The 22,664-nt window shown below is 39.7% G+C and overlaps 1 protein-coding gene across 4 annotated transcripts in view; it reads right to left on the reverse strand.

Annotated features, from left to right (window-relative positions):
- RAB23 (RAB23, member RAS oncogene family) overlaps window positions 1-22,664 on the reverse strand; it is a 38,537-nt gene that overhangs the window by 12,279 nt on the left and 3,594 nt on the right. For all 4 annotated transcript variants that reach the window (XR_006608998.1, XM_013045887.2, XM_045088030.1 and 1 more), the window contains exons 2-3: window positions 19,559-19,773; window positions 11,993-12,078 (exon numbers count right to left, since the gene is read on the reverse strand). Coding sequence is in view for 3 of the 4 variants with exons in the window: in XM_013045887.2 (XP_012901341.2) it covers window positions 11,993-12,078; window positions 19,559-19,713 (241 nt within the window). In the remaining variant the exon portion in view is untranslated. The remainder of the gene's footprint in view (window positions 1-11,992; window positions 12,079-19,558; window positions 19,774-22,664) is intronic.

The following is a 22,664-nucleotide window of genomic DNA, read 5'->3' on the forward strand; positions in this document are numbered from 1 at the left end:
GAAGCCCTTTTATTTTAAGTCGGCTCCACACCCAATGTGGGGCTTGAACTCACAACCCTGAGATGAGGAGTCACATGCTCTACTGACTAAACCAGCCAGGCACCCCTGAAAGTTCTTTTATAAATGATTAGATGTTACATTAATCAGGCAGCACGGTGACAAAAGCAGATACATAGGCAACAAGAGAAAATCACCCTGGGATCAAGAGGACTTTCTGGAATCAAGGCACGTTTCTTACTGTTACTCTTTCCTTCTAGATCCCTCAGGTATTGGACTTTCCTAATAAGACTGGGCTGCCTAAGATACTCTATGGCCAAAAAACATGTGTGTACCACCAACGGGAATATTGTAGTAGAAAGCAAAAGAGCATGAAAGAGAAAAACCATCAATTCATTATTACTATAAAAGCAGAGGCTTCATATGGGAAAACCTTTCCTACTCTAAAACAGGTTTTTATATCAAAGACTGTATTAATTATAAAAATTGTCTAAATTAATATAAAAATGGGGCAGGGGACAAGGTACAACACAGACAAAAGCACCCTAACACTTTCCATGAATTTAAGGAGAAATAAAACTGACAAGGGAGGGCGCCTGAGTGGCTCAGTGGGTTAAAGCCTCTGCCTTTGGCTTGGGTCATGATCCCAGGGTCCTGGGATTGAGCCCCACATCATGCTCTCTGCTATGTAGGGAACCTGCTTCCTCCTCTCTCTCTGCCTGCCTCTCTGCCTACCTGTGATCTCTGTCAAATAAATAAATAAAATATTAAAAAAAAAAAAAAAAAACTGACAAGGGATGCCTGGGTGGCTCAGTGGGTTGAGTGACAGACTCTTGATTTTGGCTCAGGTCATGACCTCAGGGTAGTGAGATAGAGAGCCCCATGTCTGGCTCTACACTGGGCATGGAGCCTGCTTAAGATTTTCTCTCTCCCTCTCCCTCACCTCTTTCTCTCTCTCAAAAAAACAAAATAAAATAACCCCCAACACTGACAAGATCACACTATATACTAGTAAGTAAATTTATATTTACTTGAACTCTAATATTTACTTAAACTATAAATAAAATAAATTAAAACATTATTTCATTACACTTTGACTAAGAAACTTTTTTTTAAGATTTTATTATTATTATAAATAAAATCTTAAAAAAAAAAAAAGGGACACCTGAGTGGCTCATTTGGTTGGACGACTGCCTTCGGCTCAGGTCATGATCCCGGAGTCCCGGGATGGAGTCCCGCATTGGGCTCCCAGCGCCATGGGGAGTCTGCTTCTCCCTCTGACCTTCTCCTTGCTCATGCTCTCTCTCACTGTCTCTCTCTCAAATAAATAAATAAAATCTTTAAAAAAAAAAAAAGATTTTATTATTCTTATTTTTTAAAGATTTTATTTAGGGGCACCTGGAGGCTCAGTGGGTTAAAGCCTCTGCCTTCAGCTCAGGTCATGATCTCGGGGTCCTGGGATTGAGCCCCATGTCGGGCTCTCTCTCAGCAGGGAGACTGCTTCCCCCTCTCTGCCTACTTGTGATCTCTGTCAAATAAATAAATAAAATCTTTAAAAAAAATAAATAAAAAAGGATTTTATTTATTTACTATTATTTATTATAAAACTCTATTAGCTTTAAATCTAGAATTTTAGGGCACCTGGGTGGCTCAGATGGTTAAGCATTTGCTTTCATCTCAGGTCATGATTCCAAGGTCCTGGGATCCAGTCCTGTATCTGGCTTCCTGCTCAGTGGGGAACCTGCTTCTCCCTCTCCCTCTATTGCTCCTCCTGCTTGTGCTCCTTCACTCTCTTTCTCAAATAAATAAATAAAATCGTAAACAAACAAACAAACAAAACCTAGAATTTTATATCCAGTCAATAGTTCTTTGAGGGCCCATTAGGGTATTTGCAGGGATACAAAGTCTTTAAAAAAAGACAAAGACACTTAAAAAAAAATACAAAACAAGAAACTCTTAGAGGAAGTATACTTTAATAATAACGTATAAAAAAGCTGAGAAGATGGTGCCAGAGATATGGGCAGCAAGAATGATTAACTCAGAAAAGCAAAATGTTGTTTAAAAAAATCTTTCTTTGTTTCTAAGATTTTATTTGTAAGTAATCTCTACACCGAACCCGGGGCTCAAACTCACAACCCCGAGCTTAAGAGTGACATGCTTTAGGGACTGAGCCAGTCAGGCACCCCAAAATGCTGTTTAAAAAATCAATAAACCAACAGATAAAAGAAAAAGTATGTCCATAGCAACCCCAGAATTACTTAGTGGGAGACTGAGTGGGGAGAGACCAAAGGAAAGCGGAGAAGTACTGAAGTGCTAGGCTAAAGAGAAGGGAGATGTACTGTTGCATATGTTTAAGCAATCAAGGGAGGTAAACACGAATATGGGTAGAGACACCTGAATTTCACCATAGCTGTGGACAGTTCCTGCCTGTTGTTAATATCCTCAAAGCATATGCTGCAGGTGGCACTCAGCTTTTTGTTGTTGTTGTTTTCAGATTTTATTTATTTGAGAGAGAGAGAAAAAGAGTGACGCATGAGTGCAGGCAGGGGAAAAGGGAGTGGGAGAAGCAGGGAGCCTGATAAAAGGCTCGATCCCAGGACCCTGACATCACGGCCTGAGCCGAAGTCAGATGCTCAGCTGGCTGAGCCACCCAGGCACCCCACACCAGCTCTTCTGAACCTGAGCTTTTACTGATGCTTCAGAAAGACTCTTGGGCTAGCCCATCCTAAGGGAAACTGATAGCTCTGGGGAGAATTTGAAGGTATGGGAGATGGGATAAAACCTCAGCATCACTTTGGAGGGACTATCTTGAGGCATGGCTACATGGTTCCTCACAGGGACTGATTCTCCAATTGCCTACAGTAATAATTAGCTCATTAATGCTCCCTTCATAGGTTTTTTCCCATTTTCTCCCCCCTCTCCCTGGGATCACCTACCAAATAAACCAGCCCACCAAGTTGTGCTAAGAACTGTTTTGTGGGTTACTTTTGCAGATACAATAATTCTGAGAAATGATGGACAACTTATTTTAATTTCCTCTCACTGAATATTATCACTCAGATATATAAATACTCTGTGAAATTGTGATGCATTATGGTTCTTTTCGGCTTAGGAACCTCCTTCCTCCCCCACCAAAAGAGCCCAATTATATACTTTAAAAAGTTAAAGACCCTTTATACAAAATTTTGACTGAGATGACAATAAGACAGATGACAAATACCAGATTCCAAATAAGTGTGAGAAGATCATTCTTTGCAGAATTCACAAAGGAAATACCCATAAATCCACTATACAACTTTGGAACTCCCTCACAGGCACTTCAAGAATTTTTTTTTTTTAAGAACTGACAAGAAGGGGAAAGGATTTCTTTAGAGGAAGTGCTGGCCACACTAACTCTTCTCTCTTTCTCTTGTTTTAAAGATTTTATTCACTTATTTATTTGAGAGAGAGAGAGAGAGAGAGGGAGAGAGAAAGAGTAAGAGTGAGGGGGGTAGGGGGGAAGAGTAGAGGAAGAGGGATAAGCAGATTCCCCGCTGAGCAGGGAGCCCAACATGGGGCTCTATCCCATGACCCTGAGATCGTGACCTGAAATCAACAGTCAAAAACTTAACCAACTGAGCTACCCAGGTGACCCCTTTCTTTCTCCCTTAAGGTGGGGTGCTATGGGGAAAAGTACTATTATTACCTCCTTCATCTTAATCTAGAAGGAATGGACTTTAGTAAGACTACTTAAGTAGCCTGGGATGTGTTCCTGGCAGTTGGGGGCACTCTGGACTGATGGTGCCTTGATTCAAACCTGAGGAAGATGCATGGCTGGGAACAACAGCAAAAAGGCAAGACCAACAGACAAAAAGAAAAGAGCTGCCTGTGGGATTAACTGTGCTCCTGTCGATAGCAAGGCAAAGAATGCACAGGAATTTCATATGGAGAGAGGTAAGCCACATTTCAGAGATAATCTAGCATGGGGTCATTTTTAACTCATGTCCCATAGGACTGCTTATTGGATGATAGGAGTTTAGCACAGAGGGTAGAGGTGGAACGCAACTCCTGCAAAAGGCAGCAAGGAGGAAAAGAAACTGCAAGAATCAAGTATACAGGGGCATCTGGCTCAGTGGGTTAAGCCTCTGCCTTCAGCTCAGGTCATGATCTCAGGGTCCTGGGATCGAGCCCCGCATCAAGCCTGGCATCGGGCTCTCTGCTCAGTGGGAAGCCTGCTTCCCCCTCTCTCCCTGCCTGCCTCTCTGCCTATTTGTGATCTCTCTCTTTCTCTCTCTCTGTCAAATAAATTAATAAAATCTTTTTTAAAAAATCAAGTATACATGTATATCCCCCAAAATGGGAACCTTGGAGGAATCCAAGACAGTCCCTAGAGAAAGAATCATCTTGGAACACCTGCCACCTGGGGGGCCCCCACCATCAAATAAAAGCACTTGCAAGAGTGCTCCAGTCTGGGACGTCTGGCTAGCTTAGCAGATCAGACCATGTGACTTTTGATTTCGGGGTTGTGAGTTTGAACCTCATGTTGGGCGGAGAGATTACTTAAAAAGAAAAAAAAAAAAAAAAAAAGAGTGCTTAGGTCTCCCAGTTCCATTTTCCCCTGGGCGTGACTGCAGAGAAGGAAAACATATCTCCAGCAAGTCAAAGAAAAGTTAGAGGAAGGAAGCAACCAAAATTCTCTTCCCAGAGTGTAGATACTAACTTGCCTATTAAAAAAACCCAGGGAAGATAAGAGATTTAATGCTAAATTATATTTGTAGTTTTGATTAATACACAAGACTGGCTATTCTAACCACCAAAATGGGATAATGTTTATGACTAGAAATAACTATGAGGCAGGTGAAAAAACTACTTTAGAGTGACCACAGTGACCAGAAAAGACATGAGCTGAAAGGAGTTTTCTTTGAGGATCAAGAAAGAACCTTCTCTCCCCCTACTGCCTACTAAAAACACAGGGATGGTGAGAGACAAAACAGAAGTTGCATTTTGGTAAATTCATGAACTCTGTTCAACATACCAACTACTATAAATATTTTTAAAATATTTTATTTATTTATTTGAGAGAGATGGAGATAGCAAGAGAGAGCACAAATGGGAAGAAGTGGGAAAAGCAGACTCCCCGCTTAGCAGAGAGCCCGATGCGGGGCTCAATTCCAGGACCCTGGGATCACGACCTGAGCCGAAGGCAGATGTTAACCAACTGAGCCACCCAGGCACCCCTATAAGTATTCTAAATTGAAAAATGATCCTATACTGTTATCCTTTCTTTTTCTTCCTTTGACCTCCAGTTCTATGTTGGTACCAGTCATCTTTAAGAAAGTTAATAAAGGGGACGCCTGGGTGGCTCAGTTGGTTAAGCAGCTGCCTTTGGCTCAGGTCATGATCCCAGCGTCCTGGGATCGAGTCCCACATCGGGCTCCTTGCTCAGCAGGGAGCCTGCTTCTCCCTCTGCCTCTGCCTGCCATTCTGTCTGCCTGTGCTGGCTCTCTCCCCCTCTCTCTCTCTGATAAATAAAATCTTAAAAAAAAAAAAAGGAAAGAAAGTTAATAAAGTTTCTTATAAAAATGTTAATAATGCTTTAATTTCTCTGTTGCAATCATTTGGACATATCTTACACCCTTGATACTTAATGGTAGCCAGTGTTTCCTATCCATCTATTTTTTTTTTTTTTTAAGATTTTATCTATTTATTTGACAGAGATCACAAGTAGGCAGAGAGGCAGGCAGAGAGAGAGGAAGGGAAGGAGGCTCCCTGCTGAGCAGAGAGCCCAATTCGGGGCTCGATCCCAGGACCTGGAGATCATGACAGGAGCCAAAGGCAGAGGCTTAACCCACTGAGCCACCCAGGTGCCCCGTATCCATGTATTTTTATTTATTTTTTTTTTAAAGATTTTATTTATTTATTTGACAGAGATCACAAGTAGGCAGAGAGGCAGGCAGAAAGAGTGAGAGGGAAGCAGGCTCCCCGCCGAGCAGAGAGCCCGATGTGGGACTCGATCCCAGGACCCCGAGATCCTGACCCGAGCCAAAGGCAGCGGCTTAAACCACTGAGCCACCCAGGTGCCCCATCCATGTATTTTTAAAAAGACCTTTATTTTCCTACCAGTCAATCTTCCTTCAATAATACCTACTCTAAGAATCAAACCATTAGAAGTTACTTTGCATCACGGATAACAGTAAAACACCCACAAAAGAATCACTTCAAATAATTAACAAACTATTCCACTTATCCACACATCAGGAATATAAAGATCTGAATAAAATTTTGGTGTCAATTATAAGATCACCATTGGCAAATACTTATTTCTAATTAATAAGATCTTTTAAAAAAAGTTACTATTTCTGAATGTAATTCAGAAAATACTCAAGATACATAATGTTTAGAGAAAATTCTGTCCTCAAATTCTGAAAGACCATAGGGGCACCTGGGTGGCTCAGTGGGTTAAAGCCTTTACCTTTGGCTCAGGTCATAATCCCAGGGTTCTAGGATCGAGCCCCGCATGGAGCTCTCTGCTCAGAGGGGAGCCTGCTTCCCTTCCTCTCTCTCTCTGCGTGCCTCTATGCCTACTTGTCTATCAAATAAATTAAAAAAAAAAAAATTCTGAAAGACCCTAAAAGACGGCCTCTAGTCTTGAAAGTGTTGCTGAAGACCAGCAGCATGAGGGTCACCTGGGAGGTTGCAGAAATGCAGAATCTCAGAGCCATCCACTTGTCTACTAAATTAGAGACTGAATTTTAACAAGCTCCCCAGGGAATTAATGTGCACATGACAGTTTAAAAAACAATGCTCTATACAACATGGCATAAAATTTAATAAGGCAGGCCAATCAGAAACACAGGTTTTAAAATTATATATATTATAGTTATTATTCTGGATTTCAAATGCCTGACCCTTATTCTTATTGATAATCTATAAAATGTGAAGCACACAAATTATTTAATGAATCAATCTATCACAGATTCCATGCTCATATAATTTAAACCATATCTAAAAGATTTGGATAGTCTAATTCTGCTGTCCCTTAATTTTGCATTTATAATGGAAATTTATAAATAGCTTCTTGTCCAGAGCTATTTCATTTCCAACAATTTATATTCACTTATGTTCATGAAAGATGTTACTTTAAAAAAAATGTTTCCTTCTGTTTATGAGCATAATCTCAGATAACAGGTCTCAAGTTTATAACTTCATTTCCCCATATTGTCAGTCAAAACCATTTTTTTCTTAGAAACAAATCACAGTAAAAAAACTATAATGAAAATGTTTTATACTGTACATAACTTTCTGTACTAAGTATGGTGTCTACTATCTAGATAGACTTCTTAAGAATTTAAGAGGAATCGGGGCGCCTGGGTGGCTCAGTGGGTTAAAGAATTTAAGAGGAATCACTTGGGATCCCATAAGGGTTTCTAACATGATCTACGCTCTATTCTTTACAATGTCATGTTTCAACATGTCTCCCTATACAATTAATGCAGTATTCTAAGAATATAACGGTGTCTTTAAACAATGGTTTTGTTTTGTTTTTTTTTTAAGATTTTCTTTATTCATTTGAAAAAGAGAGAGAGATCGCAAGTAGGCAGAGAAAGAGCGGGAAACAGGTTCCCTGCTGAGCAGAGAGCCTGATGCAGGGCTTGATCCAAAGACTCTGATATCATGACCTGAGCCAAAGGCAAAGGTTTAACCTACTGAGCCACCCAGGTGCCCCTAACAATGGTTTTTTTATATGGTAGGTTTTTAAAATGAATTATAATAAAAATTTTCTTAAATATAAATTTTTTAAAATTTTATGTATTTTGAATAATACATTTCTAGGACATAAATCAGTAAGTCCTAATTTTGTAAGGCATGGTGTTTCCATCAATAAATCGGTATCTTAATGCATTCTTCCCAGCCGTTACATCCTGTTCCTAGTCTTCGTTTCTATTTAATTATATTATCATATTTGAACCTGAACTAGTAGCAGATGATTATCCAGTTTCCTAGCTAGCATCCAATTACCCTCCCTCCCTGAGAACACCTCTCCCTCACAGCAGCCTCTCCCTCATAATAGCCATATGGTTTAGGCAGAAGAACCCACCCTCTTCTCTGGGGGAGAAGGCCCAAAGTGCACCAAGCCAATTAGGGTAATCACATTCCTCTACTTAAAGTGATGCGCTCCAGGGTGATCTCATCAGATAAAAGCTCAGGACTTTTGATCCATTGTTGTGGGAATTAACCCCTACCCCCAAGGATATGAACAAAGCCTGTGGCTTCCATCGCTGTTGGTACCAATCTGGCCCCCAAGAGGAAACTCAGCATGAGGAACCCCACACAGGGAGTGTGGCAAGTCAGGAGAATCAGAGGTTAGAGTAAGAACAAACTATAACTAAAAGCTACGCTACTTCTACTTTTCTTTGTAGTTCAAGTTACTTTGAGGTTGCTTTTCTCTTCTCAGCAACCAAAGCATTCTGGTGAATCCCAAAGGAAATCATTTAAGAATATTCAATATGTCATTTCCCAAACTTACATATAATTGTCACTGTTTATTCCTTAATTCATTTTGGGATGTGATGTTTATTCTTATAACTTAGAAAAAGAAGCTGAAACTCAAGACCTGTCTCAGCATCCCATGCTCTTTGCCATTTTAACATGGTTAACTAAAAAAAAATTACATTTTAGAGAGGGTGGTGGGGTTACTGACATTGGGGAGGGTATGGGATATGGTGAGTGCTGTGAAATGCCTAAGTACCCCCTGGGGCAAATAATATATTATATGTTAATAAAAATAATTAATTTTAAAAATTACATTTAAGCTTTTTTCTTTTTTTAACATACAACGTATTATTTATTTCAGGGGTACAGGTCTGTAATTCATCAGTCTGACACAATACACAGTGCTCACCACCACACATACCCTCTTAAGAAAAGCTATTAAGAGATAATCTATTTATATGCTTAAGATCACTTTTAAGTTAAAACGTTAAGTGTAGAGGGTATGTGCTTTGGTGAGTGCTGATTCACAGACCTGTACCCCTGGGGATAAAAATACATGTTTATAAAAAATTAAAAATTAAAAAAAAAAAAACGTTAAGTGTAGGGATGCTCGTGGCTCAGTCAGTTAAGCATCTGCCTTGGACTCAGGTCATGAGCCTGCTTATCCCTCTCCCTCTGTGCGGTCTTCCTCTGTCTCTCAAATAAATAAATAACATCTTTAAAAATAAAATAAAATGTTAAGTGTAGGAAACCAAAGCTGCTTGACGCCTTGTAGCCCAAATGAAACAAAGTGGAAAAAAATTTAAATAGCACCCACAGTAAATTAAGATAAGACAAGTAAATACTAACAATTATGGGTCCTTTTTTTAGATTCTGACAAAGAAAGTTTTTTTACAGATATTGTGCACACCTAAAAAGTACTAAATAGGGGCACCTGGGTGGCTCAGTGGGTTAAGCCGCTGCCTTCGGCTCAGGTCATGATCTCAGGGTCCTGGGATCGAGTCCCGCATCGGGCTCTCTGCTCGGCGGGGAGCCTGCTTCCCTCTCTCTCTCTCTCTCTCTCTCTCTGCCTGCCTCTCTGCCTACTTGTGATTTCTCTCTGTCAAATAAATAAATAAAATCTTAAAAAAAAAAAAAAAGTACTAAATAAGAAGCATACAACAAGCCAGATGAGTCAAATTTTAAAAATTAGAAGATTATAATGTTGAACATCCATAGTCTCATGGGATAAAACTTAAGAAAGCATGAATTCCTCAACTACAAAATATTTTTAGCTACCTGGTCTGTTTTTATTTTTTTTAAACCAAGGATCCAAGTGATCTACTTAATAGTACAGTTCCAACATTTTCTCTTTTCTATTTATGTGCAAATCAAATCATTTTTGACATTTGACAAGTTTTGCCTTTTTTCAAGTTAAACTTTATTTTGGGATAATTATAGACTAACACAGTTTTGCTTTTATAGATTAGAGATACACATGACAAATCCATTTTCCAAAAATAACCATACTGGTTAAAAAGTAATACTGCCATTCGAATTGTCAAAAGCTTAAAAACCAAGAACCCAAGGGCATCCGCTCATTCAGTCAGTTAAGCATCTGCCTTTGGCTCAGACTGCGATCTCAGGGTCTGGGATGGAGGCCCACTGGGCTCCTTGCTCAGTAGGAATCTGCTTGTCCCTCTCCCTCAGCCCTTCCCCCTGTTCTTTCCCTCTTTTTCTCAAATGAATAAATAAAATCTTAAAAAAAAAAAAAAAAAAAAAGGAAGAACCCAACCTGTTTCTTTTCCTCACAAAAGAACATATATTTCATAATGAGAATTTAGAGAAAAAAGCTAGGTGAAAACGTTGAAAATCTCATGTACTCCTACTACTTTTTTTTATATTTCCACTAGGGGTTTTGTTTGTTTTTTTTCCATGTGAATGGGGTGAGGGGGTGTGGTGGTAATAACCCCACTAAGAAAATACAAATAATTTTTTTTAAAAGATTTTATTTATTTATTTGACAGAGATCACAAGTAGGCAGAGAGGCAGGCAGTGGGGGGTTGGAAGCAGGCTCCCTGCTGAGCACAGAGCCTGATTCGGGGTTCCATCCCAGGACCCTGGAATCATGACCCAAGCTGAAGGTAGAGGCTTTAACCCACTCAGCCACCCAGGCGCCCCAAAAATACAAATAATTTTTACTCAAGAATTAACTTTAGGGCACCTGAGTGGCTCAGCCGATTAAGTATCTGCCTTTGGCTGGAGTAATGATTGCAGGGTCCTAGGATGGAGCCCACATCGGTATCCCTGCTCAAAGGGAAGCCTGCTCCTCCCAACTTGTGCACTCTTCTGCACTCAAATAAATAAAAAATCTCAAAAAAATTTTTTAAATAAAATTTAAGAATTAACTTTAATTTCCAGGCCTGTTAATCAATAGTGTCAATGCTCATGAAATTAAAGATTTGATAAAAATGCCATCTAATCTAAGAGCTTTGAGCCATAAGAACATAATTCCTGCCTCACACCATGTTACAGGTGCTCCACATCCAAACTAACATCCACAGGAGAGCAACAGTCAAAACTACTGCCCCAGGAAGCCTTCAGAGACACAGTAAACAGAATGAGAAGTAGTGAGACATTGTTAGAGTGAGACCTGAGAGGTGCACCTCTCTTCTCAAGAAACAGAACGTCTTCTTAGAGGAGTCAGTGGAAGTCAGGTTTCCCTGGTACCAAGAAAGGCAACGTCTTTGGTTGTTTATACGTTAGTGTAATTATATTTTCATTAGACCTCTGTGGCCATTATTACAAGTTCCCCACATTTTCAAAAGTGGTAAAAAACAATCTATATATGCAAGCGTCAATAGTTTCTAAGGCCACTTGGGACTATATGGAGCCTTTGGTTACTTTGTTCTCATGACAATCACCATTAGCAATAAGGCAGAGAAACACTGAAAATGCTGTCATAAATTCCAAAACAAAAGGACAAAATTTCAGAGGAAAATGTTAATGGAAACTTCAGGTTCCATTTAGAAATTTCAGCTTTCCTTAAGGAATTTAACCCCGCATTTTAGACTCGTCAGTGCTACAGATGGAGTTCCTTCCTTTCGCATGATCTCACACATCCCTGAACTCTCATAGTACCAAGATGGCTTTATCCATGCAATTTCATGCATCTTAACAAAGTGTCATCTTATTTGCAGGGACTTCACTTTTTCATACCGGTTTCCACTCTTTGACCATAGAGTCATCTCCATGTGGTCAGAGGTAGGCACTGAACAGTTTTCTAACTGATTAGAACTGGGAATGCCTACATGAGTCATATAATTCCAAGGCAGATAAGAACTATCCATGGTAGAAAGTATTATTCACCACTCAACAAGATCATTAGGGGAATAATGAGGACCTAAGAGGTTTTTAAAAATACTTTGAAATTAATTCAAGTCTTCTTAGTAAGAAACTCTTCTATGTGGAAAAAAAAAAAAAAAAGTGAAGTTCTTTGTTTGGCCAAAAGAACACACCCAAATAAACGAACCCCACAATTTACCTCGATAGTAGGCTTTTGTTATTGCATCAAATTCCTCTTGACCTGCTGTATCCCACAACATTAATCTGACATCTTCATCATTGACTCTGAAACAAGAGATGAATTTATCTTCATATGTAAAGAAAACATCTTTAGTAACATAGCTTTGTGCATATTTCTATTTTTCAAATCTGAAGGTTTTAAAACTGCACTGCTGGTTTTCACCTTAAAAAGTCTGAGTGCTTTTAAATGCTGATACCACCACCAGTAGTGAAACTAAAGGGGGAAAAACATTCCTCCGAAGCTATAACTTCATACATGATTTAAGTCTACCTGTCCTGTTTTCTCCTTTAACAATAGTCAAAGACAGTGGTGGCCTGAGGACCAGCAGCACTGGGAAGGGGATTCTCTTAGGTTAGTACTTGCTGTCCTCTTGCTATAACATTCTAATGGGTCCCAGATAAGAATAAGGAAGGAAAAGAAACAAAAAAAGGAAGCGAAAAAGGAATTTAAAAAGGAAGGAAGGGAGGGAGAGAAGGAGGGAGAAAAGAAGCTTGGTTGCCCTACAACTTAAAAATTTACTCTTCTTTTGTTATAAGTGCATTGTCTGGTTCATAGTGGTTATGTTCTATAAAATCACTGCAAACACTAAATTATCAAATACTGAAACACTATTCCTAGGGGTAATACAAAGTTAGGTTCCTGTGACAACTAGTTACATTTTCACCTAACAAATCAATACACAACCTTGGTTTTTTGTGGTTCTGTTTAAAGATAACTTATTTAATAAATACTGTTAATTCATTAACATTGAACTCAAGGCCAAAAGCACTGTAATTCATGCGTAAATGAAGTGTACCTAGCATACATATTTACTCTATAAGGCACATCATAGCCTTCTTGTACTTAGGAAAACTAGACAGCACTATGCTTGGGGGACATTTTAAACAGCAACATCATCAACAAGAAGTTAAAAAATGTGGCACAAAAATAGAGATGAGAAAACACTTGTTTATAGTGCGAGGGATGAAAAAAGAAGGAAGAGGGTTGCCTTGTTTGACCTAAGTTGAGAATGTGCATGTAGCGTAGCAAATATTTGCTGCTCTGTGCATATCCACAAACGACTACCAAAGCACTAGGAGTACTGACTCTAGGATTACAAACAGCTATTAGCAAGTAGATCAGTTGCAAATATGGAACCTATAAATAATGAGAACCAATAGTATACTTAAAGTATAAACATGGAATCTACAAATAATGATCAACTGTATATTTAAAATATTAATTTGGTTCAGATAACAAATACAAAAATGAACACACCATGAAGGCTTAAAATGAATCCCCTTAAAATATCTGAGAAAGGAAGTAAACAGAAGTATTTTTAAAAGACGGCAATAGCGGGGGCGCCTGGGTGGCTCAGTGGGTTAAAGCCTCTGCCATCGGCTCAGGTCATGATCCCAGGGTCCTGGGATCGAGCCCCGCATCGGGGGTCTCCGCTCCGCAGGGAGCCTGCTTCCCCCCTCCTCTTTCTCTGCCTGCCTCTCTGCCTACTTGTAATCTCTGTCAAATAAATAAAATCTTAAAAGAAAAAAAAAAGATGGTAATAGAATACAAATTAGAAATTTAACAATCTTTAAAACAATGAACACAACTATCTTTAATGCTAATGTCTAGGCTAGTCAGATTTGTTTAATGTTACTTATTTCTTTAATACCTGTCAGTTTGTCCCTACAATTTCAAATATGTTTGGGGTGTGAAAGAATAGGCAAAATGAGTGAAGGGGACTGGGAGACACGGGCTTCCAGTTATGTAATGAATAAATCACAAGAATAAAAGGTGCAGGGAATATAGCCAATGACACTGTAAGAGCATTATATGGGAACAGACACAGCTACACTTGTAGTGAACAGAGCATAACCTATAGAGATAAGTTGAATCATTCCACTGTATACCTGAAACTAATGTTAACATTGTATGTCAACTATAATGAAATGAAATGAAGTATCTTTTTTTTTTAAATTTATTTATTTGACAGACAGAAATCAAAAGTAGGCAGAGAGGCAGGCAGAGAGAGGGGGGGAGGCAGGCTCCCCGCCGAGCAGAGAGCCCGATGCGGGGCTCGATCCCAGGACCCTGAGATCATGACCAGAGCTGAAGGCAGAGGCCCTAACCCACTGAGTCACCCAGGCACCCCGAAATGAAATATCTTTAAAAGTTCTCAGGACTAGGGACACCTGGGTGGCTCAGTGGGTTAAGCCTCTGCCTTCAGCTTAGGTCATGATCTCAAGGTCCTGAGATTGAACCCCGCAGCGGGCTCTCTGCTCAGCGGGGATCCTGCTTCCCCCCAACCCTGCCAGCCTCTCCACCTACTTGTGATCTCTCTCTCTGTGTATCAAATAAGTAAAATCCTTTTTAAAAAAAGTTCTCAGAGGGGCGCCTGGGTGGCTCAGTGCGTTAAAGCCTCTGTTTTTGGCTCAGGTCATGATCCCAGGGTCTGGGGATCGAGCCCCGCATCGGGCTCTCTGCTTAGCAGGGAGCCCGCTTCCTCCTCTCTCTCTGCCTGCCTCTCTGCCTACTTGTAATCTCTATCTGTCAAATAAATAAATAAAATCTTAAAAAAAAAAAAGTTCAAAAAAAAAGTTCTGGGGACGCCTGGGTGCCTCAGTGGGTTAAAGCCTCTGCCTTTGGCTCAGGTCATGATCCCAGGGTTCTGGGATTGAGCCCCGCATCGGGCTCTCTGCTTAGCAGGGAGCCTGCTTCCTCCTCTCTCTCTGCCTGCCTCTCTGCCTCCTTGTGATTTCTGTCTGTCAAATAAATAAATAAATCTTTCTCAGAACTAAAAAACAAAAATTGTTACTTTTTTTTTTTAAGATTTTATTTACTTGCCGGAGAGAGAGTGAGCACAAGCAGGAGGAGTGACAAGGAGAGGGAGAGGGAGAAGCTTACTTCCTGCTGAAGTCTGGGTGGCTCAGTTGTTAAGCGTCTGCCTTCAGCTCAGGTCATGATCCCAGGGTCCTGGGATGGAGCCCCGCATAGGGCTCCCTGCTCAGTGGGAAGCCTGCTTCTCCCTCTCCCCCTCCCCCTGCTTGTGTTCCCTCTCTCCCTGTATCTTTCTCTGCCAAAAAAATAAATAAAATCTTTTTAAAAAATTAATTAATTAATTAATTAATTAATTATTAATTTTAAAAAGAGTCTTAGGATGCTGCAATAGTTGAAAACTGTTCCGAGAGACAGGTAACTGTCCTTCGAGATAAAGCAGGCAGGCCTTACTACACTGCACTTCGCTTTACTGTGCTTCATAGAGACGGTGTGTTTTACAAATTGTGGGTTTATGACAGCTCTGCCTTCAGCAATTCTATCAGCACCATTTTTCCAACAGCATTTGCTTACTTTGTGTCTCTGTGCCACCTTTTGGTAATTCTTGCAATATTTCAAACTTTTTCATTATTATATTTGTTACGGTGATCTCTATGAGTGATCTTTCATGTTACTATTGTAATTGTCCTGGGGTTCCACAGACTGCTTCCACAGACGATGGACAACTAAGTGGACCAATGTCATGTGTGCGCTCACTGTTACACCCATCAGCCCTTCCTCCATCTCCCTCCCCTTTCTTGGGTCTCCCTATTCCCTCAGACATAGAAATATTGAAATTAAGGCAACTAATAGCCCTACAGTGGCCTCTAAATGTTGAAGGGAAAGGAAGAGCCACACATCTCTCACTTTAAATCAAAAGCTAGAAATGATTAAATACAGTGAGGAAAGCATGTTGAAAGCTGAGATAAGCTAAAACCTAGGCCTCTTGTGCCAGCTGGCCAAGTTGTGAATGCAAAGGAAAAGATCTTGAAGGAAGTTGAAAGTGCTACTCCAGGGGCACCTGGCTGGCTCAGTCAGTAAAGCACAGGACTCTTGATCACAGGGTTGTGAGTTCGAGCCCTAAGTTGGGTGCAGAGATTACTTTAATAAACAAACAAATGTGCTACCACAGTGAACACACAGATGATATGAGAGCAATACAGACTCACAGGAAGTTTTGGTGATCTGGAGAGAAGACAAAACCAGCCACATATTCCCTTAAACCAAAGCTTCATACAGAGAAAGGTCCTAACTCTCCTCAGTTCTCTGAAGGCTGAGAGGTGAGGAAGCTGCAGAAGAAAATTCTGAAGCTGGCAGACAAGGGTTCATGAAGTTGAAGGAAAGATGAGGCCCCTGTAGCTTAAAAGTATAAGGTGAAGGAGCAGGTGCCAACAGAGAAGCTGCAGCAGGTTACCCAGAAGCTCTGGCTGAGAGAATTCCTGGGGGTGCTGCACTAAGCCACAGCATTTCAATGTGGATGAAACAGCCTTCTGTTGGAAGGAGATGGCGATGTTCATAGCTAGAGAGAAGTCAGTGTCTGGTTTCAAAGCTTCGAAGGACAGACAGGTTGATTCCCTTGTTAGGGCCTAATGCCACTGGTAACTTTAAGTTGAAGCCAATGCTTATCTACCATTCTGAAAATTTTAGGGCCTTTAAGAATTATGCTAAATTTACTACTCACATCTGTTTACCTGATGGTTTACTAATTTTTTTTTTAAAGATTTTATTTATTTATTTGACAGAGATCACAAGTAGGCAGAGAGGCAGGCAGAGAGAGAGGAGGAAGCACGCTCCCCGCTGAGCAGAGAGCCCGATGCGGGGCTCAATCCCAGGACACTGGGATCACGACCTGAGCCGAAGGCAGAGGCTTTAACACACTGAGCCACCCAGGCACCCCATTCCTAAATTTTTTTTTAAAGATTTTATTTCATTTATTTGAGAGAGAGAAAGAGCATGAGAGGAGAGAGGTCAGTGAGAGAAGCAAACTCCCTGCCAAGCACGGAGCCGGATGTGAGACTCGATCCTGGGACTCCAGGATCATGACCTGAGCCAAAAGCAGATAGCTTACCTAACTGAGCCATCCAGGCACCCGGTTTACTGAATATTTTAAGCCCACTATTGAGACCTACTGCTGAGAACAAACATTACTCCACAAAATCTGACCATTGACAATGGACTGGTCACCTAAGAGCTCTGATGGAGATATACAATAAAAGAAGGTTGTTTTCATGTCTGTTAATACAGCATCCATCCTGTGTCCCATGGATCAAGAAGTAATTTTGACTTTCAAGCCTTACTATTTAAGAAATACATTGTGTAAAGATTATCGCTGCCACAGACAGTGATTCCTCTGATGTGTCTGGGCAAAGAAAATTGAAAGTTTTATAGGAAAGATTCAACATTCTAGATGGCATTAAGAATATTTGTGATTCAGGGCGCCTGGGTGGTTCAGCTGATAAAGCGACTACCTTGGGCTCAGATCATGATCCCAGGGTCCTAGGATTGAGCCCCATGTAGGGCTCCTTGTCCAGCAGGGAGCCTGCTTCTTCCTCTCCCTCCACCTGCTACTCTGCCTGTTCGTGTTCTCTCTCTCTCTGTCAAATACATAAATAATAATTCTTAAAAAAAAAAAAAAAATTTGTGATTCACTGGAAGAGGTCAAATATCAACAAGACTTTGGAAGCAGATTCCAGAGGCACCTGGGTGGCTCAGTAGGTTAAAGCCTCTGTCTTTGGCTCAGGTCATGATCCCAGGGTCCTGGGATCAAGCCCCTCATCAGGCTCTCTGCTCTGCAGTGAACCTGCTTTCTCCCCTCTTTCTCTCTCTCTCTCTCTCTGCCTACTTGTGATCTCTGTCTGTCAAATAAATAAATAAAATCTTAAAAAAAAAAAAAAGTAGTAGATTCCAACTCTCATGGATGAGTTTGTGGGGCTCAGGACTTCTATGGAGGAAGTAACTGCAGAAGGGTGGAAACAGCAAGAGAACTGGAATTAGAAGTGGAGACTGAAGATGTGACTGACTACTTTGATCTTGTGATAAAACCCGAACAGATGAGGAGTTCCTTACTATGAAAGAACATGGCATGGAATCTGCTCCTGGTGAAGATGCTATGCAGACTGTTGAAATGACAACAAAGGATTTAGAATATTAAATAAACTGAATTGATTAAGTAGCAGAGCATTTGAGGGATTTTTTTTGAGTTTTAAATTTTAATTCCAGGGGTGCCTGGGTGGCTCAGTGCATTAAAGCCTCTGCCTTCAGCTCAGGTCATGATCTCAGGGTCCTGGGATCAAGCCCCACATCAGGCTCTCTGCTCAGCAGGGAGCCTGCTTCCTCCTCTCTCTCTCTGCCTGCCTCTCTGCCTGTCAAATAAATAAATAAAATCTTTAAAAAAAAAAAACTTAAAAAAAAATTTTAATTCCAGTAAGGCTAGCATACAGTGTTACATTAGTTTCAGGTATACAATATAGTGGTTCAGTAGGGTTTAAGAAGACTTCAATTTTGAATGAAATTCTACCATGGGTAAAATGCCCTCAAACAGCATCATGTGCTACAGAGAAATCATGCCTGAAAGGCAGAGTGAATCGATGAGACAAACTTCACTGTTGTCTTATATTTCATATATATATATATATATATTTTTTTTTTTAAAGATTTTATTTATTTGACAGAGATCACAAGTAGGCAGGGAGAGGGGAATGCAGGCTCCCTGCTGAGCAGAGAGCCGGATGTGGGGCTCGATCCCAGAACCCTGAGATCATGACCTGAGCCAAAGGCAGAGGCTTTAACCCACTGAGCCACCCAGGTGCCCTGCTGTCTTATATTAAAAAATCACCACAGCCACCCTCACCTTTAGCAGCCACCACCCTGATCAGTCAGCAGCTATCAACATCAAGGCAAGATCCTTTACCAGGAAAAAGATTAAGGCTTCGTGAAAGATCAGAGGATGGTTAGCACTTTTAAGCAAGAAAGTATTTTTATTTTATTTATTTTTTTTAAAGATTTTATTTATTTATTTGACAGAGAGAAAGATCACAAGTAGGCAGAGAGGCAGGCAGAGAGAGGGGGAAGCAGGCTCCCTGCTAAGCAGAGAGCCAGACGTGGGACTCAATCCCAGGACCCTGAGATCATGACCTGAGCCGAAAGCAGCAGCTTAACCCACTGAGCCACCCAGGCACCCCAAGAAAGTATTTTTAAATGAAGGTATATACATTATTTTTTTAGACATAACTAACACACCTAACAGACTACAGTACAATGTAAACATAACTTTTACATGCACTGAGAAAACAAAAAATTCATTTGACTCGCTTTATTGTGGTGGTCTGGAACTGAACCTGCAAAATGTCCAGTTGAGCTTATAGTGGACAGAAATCTCATTAGAGTCAAGTATCAGTTTGTGTTTAAGAAGTAAGCTAGGTGCCACCCATAAATATAAAACAGATACAAGACAGGAAGGGTAGGGAGGGGCATATGAAAAAAGGGGGGAAAATAGATGAACAGTGAGAAGGAGGATAAAGATATATTGTGTTAACTAACTAGAACTTAAATACAAACTTGAAACATTAAAGAGAAAGGAAAAAGAAAAAACAAAACAACACACACAGGACTGAGTATTTGAAAACCACCACCAACTATCTCATTAGCCATTGCCACCAGACTGGATCCTAACTTTGGGCTATACTGAGTTCACAAATCAACACTGAGGGGATAAAATGGCCAAGTACATACTGGATTTGTCGCTCCAAAAAATCAACTCCAATGGTTTTCTTGTAGTCTTTTGTAAAAATGCCTTTGCAATATCGCTGAATCATACTTGATTTTCCAACTGCTCCATTCCCTACAACCACCATCTTGATGGCCACTTCCATATCTTCCTCCAACATTTTTGCAGTTGAAAAGGTTTCTGAGCCAACTTTAATTCCAGGTGATCAGATCTTCTCAATCTGTGGTTTAAAATGAAATTATTTTTCATAACATAAAAATTAAATAAAATAATTTTAAAGGTTGATTTATGTATCTGAGACACAGAGAATGTGTGAGCAGGGGAAGGGGCAAAGGGAGAGGGACAGAATCTCAAGCAGATTTGCTGAGTGCAGAGCCTGACGTGGGGCTAGATCCCAGAACCCCGAAATCATGACCTAAGCTGAAACCAAGAGTCAGATGCTTAACCAACCAAGCCACCCAGACAACCCAAAAATTGTACAAAATAAGCTATAATTGCTTTATGAAGAAATAACTATAGTGCATTGCAAGAATTTTTCCATGATGGAGGTCCCCCTACCACCCTGTTTAGATCATGTAGGTTTGTTGAAAGGAGGAACAATAACATCATTCATTTCTGAATCCTGAATAATAGCACACAATACATGACACCCAGGTATTAATAAATGCCTAGACTGCATAGTTCTATCTTTCAGTGATACTAAGACTAAGACTAAGACTGCAGTGTTAGAGTTGAGGTTTTATGTAAAGTTGCCACTTACTAGTTCTGGGCTAAGTAAAGTTACTGGCTAACCTCTTTAAGCTTCAGTTTACTGAGGATACTTACCTCAGAAGATTGTTGATCAATGGTACATATAAAGCACTTAGCACAGTGAAAATTAAGTATTCAAAAAATGGTAGTTAAAAAAAAAAGCAGTTTAGTTTTATACAACATAGTAAATCCTCCATAGTTACACCACATGGGCAATAAATACAAAATCTAAGGAAACTGCTTGTTTGACCTCAGAGGTAATAATTAATATCCCTAGAAAAGAACCCCGAAGAAAAATTGTGTGTAATAATATACAAGTATGTGACAGCACTGGACTCTTACAGTACTTTACTGCTCAGGTTACAATGACTCCTTTACAAATAATCTTACATCACATATTCTTTCTTAGTTTCAGACTAGTTAGAGTTACTAATATAATGAAAGTAATATAATGTGTACTGTTTGCACTTAAGATTTAAAAGAACAGAAAGAACAGAAAGTCAATTTCTTCACATGTCTTAGGAAAATTACTAGTTATGTTCCTGACTACTATTATATGTTATAGTATTATATTCCAACTCCGTTAATTGAAAATCCATCTACACAACCACTACACAAAACAAGTCTGAAACAGGAAGAACATTCCTCCCCACTCCCCATGGAGTTTCAGTAATTGTCCCTAGCGCTTCACAAACTTGCATAATCATAAGAATCATCTAGGAAGATCTGTTAAAGTATAGGTTCTAGGGCTTCACCTCAAACATAATTAAATGATGTAAAAAAAAAAATAGAGTAACAGAATGAAAAGAAGAATGTGGTAGGAGCAAACTAGAAATAGAAGGCTTTTTCTGTTTCTAGTTTGCTTACTATTTTTCTGACAAACAGATGTTGAATTTTGTTATATATTTCCTCTGTTTCTGTTGATAGGGAGGTGAGGTTTTTCTTTTTTACTTTGTTAATTTGGTAGATTACATCGATTGATTTTTTTTTTTTTTTTGAGTATTGAACCAGCCTTGCATTCCCAGAATAAAGCCTACTTGGTCTTAATTATTCGTTTTTGTGGGGGTTTTTTTGTTTGTTTGTTTTTTGTTTTGTTTTTTGGTCCTAGCTATTCCTTTTATATATTCCTAGATTTGATTTACTAATATTTTGCTGAGGACTTTTGTGTGTCTTTGTCCAGTTGTTTTTGTTTTTTGGTACTATTTTTGTGTGATGTTGGTATCAAAATAATATTGACTTTATAAAATAAGTTGGAAAGTATTCCTTTCTATTCTATATTCTGGAAGAAAATGTATATCATTGGTATCCTTTCTTGAAAAGTTTGGTAAAATTATCCAGTGAAGTCACCTGAGCCTGGAGAGTTCTCTGAGTTTTTAAGTTCCAGGTTCAATTTCCTTTATAGTTATAGGACTATTCAAATCATTGATTTCATATTGAGTGAGTTGTGGTAGTTAATGCTTCTTAAGGAATTGGTCCATTTCAGCTAAGTTGTCAATTTTTTTAAGAGGGGGAGGGGCATAGGGAGAGGGAGAAAGGGAATCTTAAACCTCTATGCAGGGCTTCATCTCATGACCCTGAGATCATGACCTGAGCCAAAATCAAGGGGGAGCTGCTTACTGGACTGAGCAACTCCACAGCTAACATTATACTCAACTCTGAAAGCCTGACTGCCTTTTTTTACCCCCTCAGGTAAACTCTATGCAGAACAGGGGGCTCAAACTCAGGACCCTGAGAGCAACAGTTGCAGGCTCTACTGACTGAGCCAGCCAGGCACCCCTGAAAGCTTGACTGCTTTAACCCTTAGACTGAGAACAAGGTAAGTATGCTCACTCTCACTACTCCTATTCATCATACACAAAAGTCCTAGACAGAAACTAGGTGACAAAAAATAAGTAAAACTCTTAGAAGAGTAAGATTAAATAAAGCTGTCCACATTCACAAATCACACGAATGTCTTTACAGAAAATTCCAAGGAATTAAAAAAAAAATCCGAAAACTAATAAATAAGTTTGGCAAGGACACAGGATACAAGAGCAACACACAACACTGAATTGTATTTCTATACCCTAACAATGTACAATTTTTCAATTTACATTGTTATTTCTTAAATTTGTTTTATTTAAGTAGTCTCTACACCCAACATGGGACTGGAAATCACAACCCCAAGATCAAGAGTCGCATGCTGTTCCAACTGAGCCAGCCAGGCATCCCTGAAAACAAAATTTTTAAGTGACATTTATAAAAGTTCCCCCAAAATTAAATACTTTGGTGTAAATTTAATAAAACATGTACAGGAAGGGCCTATATATTGAAAACTATAAAACACTAATGAAACAAAGTCCTACATAAATGAAAAGATGT

This window comes from Mustela putorius, unplaced genomic scaffold (genome assembly GCF_011764305.1).
Source record: "Mustela putorius furo isolate JIRA1106 unplaced genomic scaffold, ASM1176430v1.1 tig00002160_pilon_pilon_pilon, whole genome shotgun sequence".
NCBI classification, from domain to species: Eukaryota; Metazoa; Chordata; class Mammalia; order Carnivora; family Mustelidae; genus Mustela; species Mustela putorius.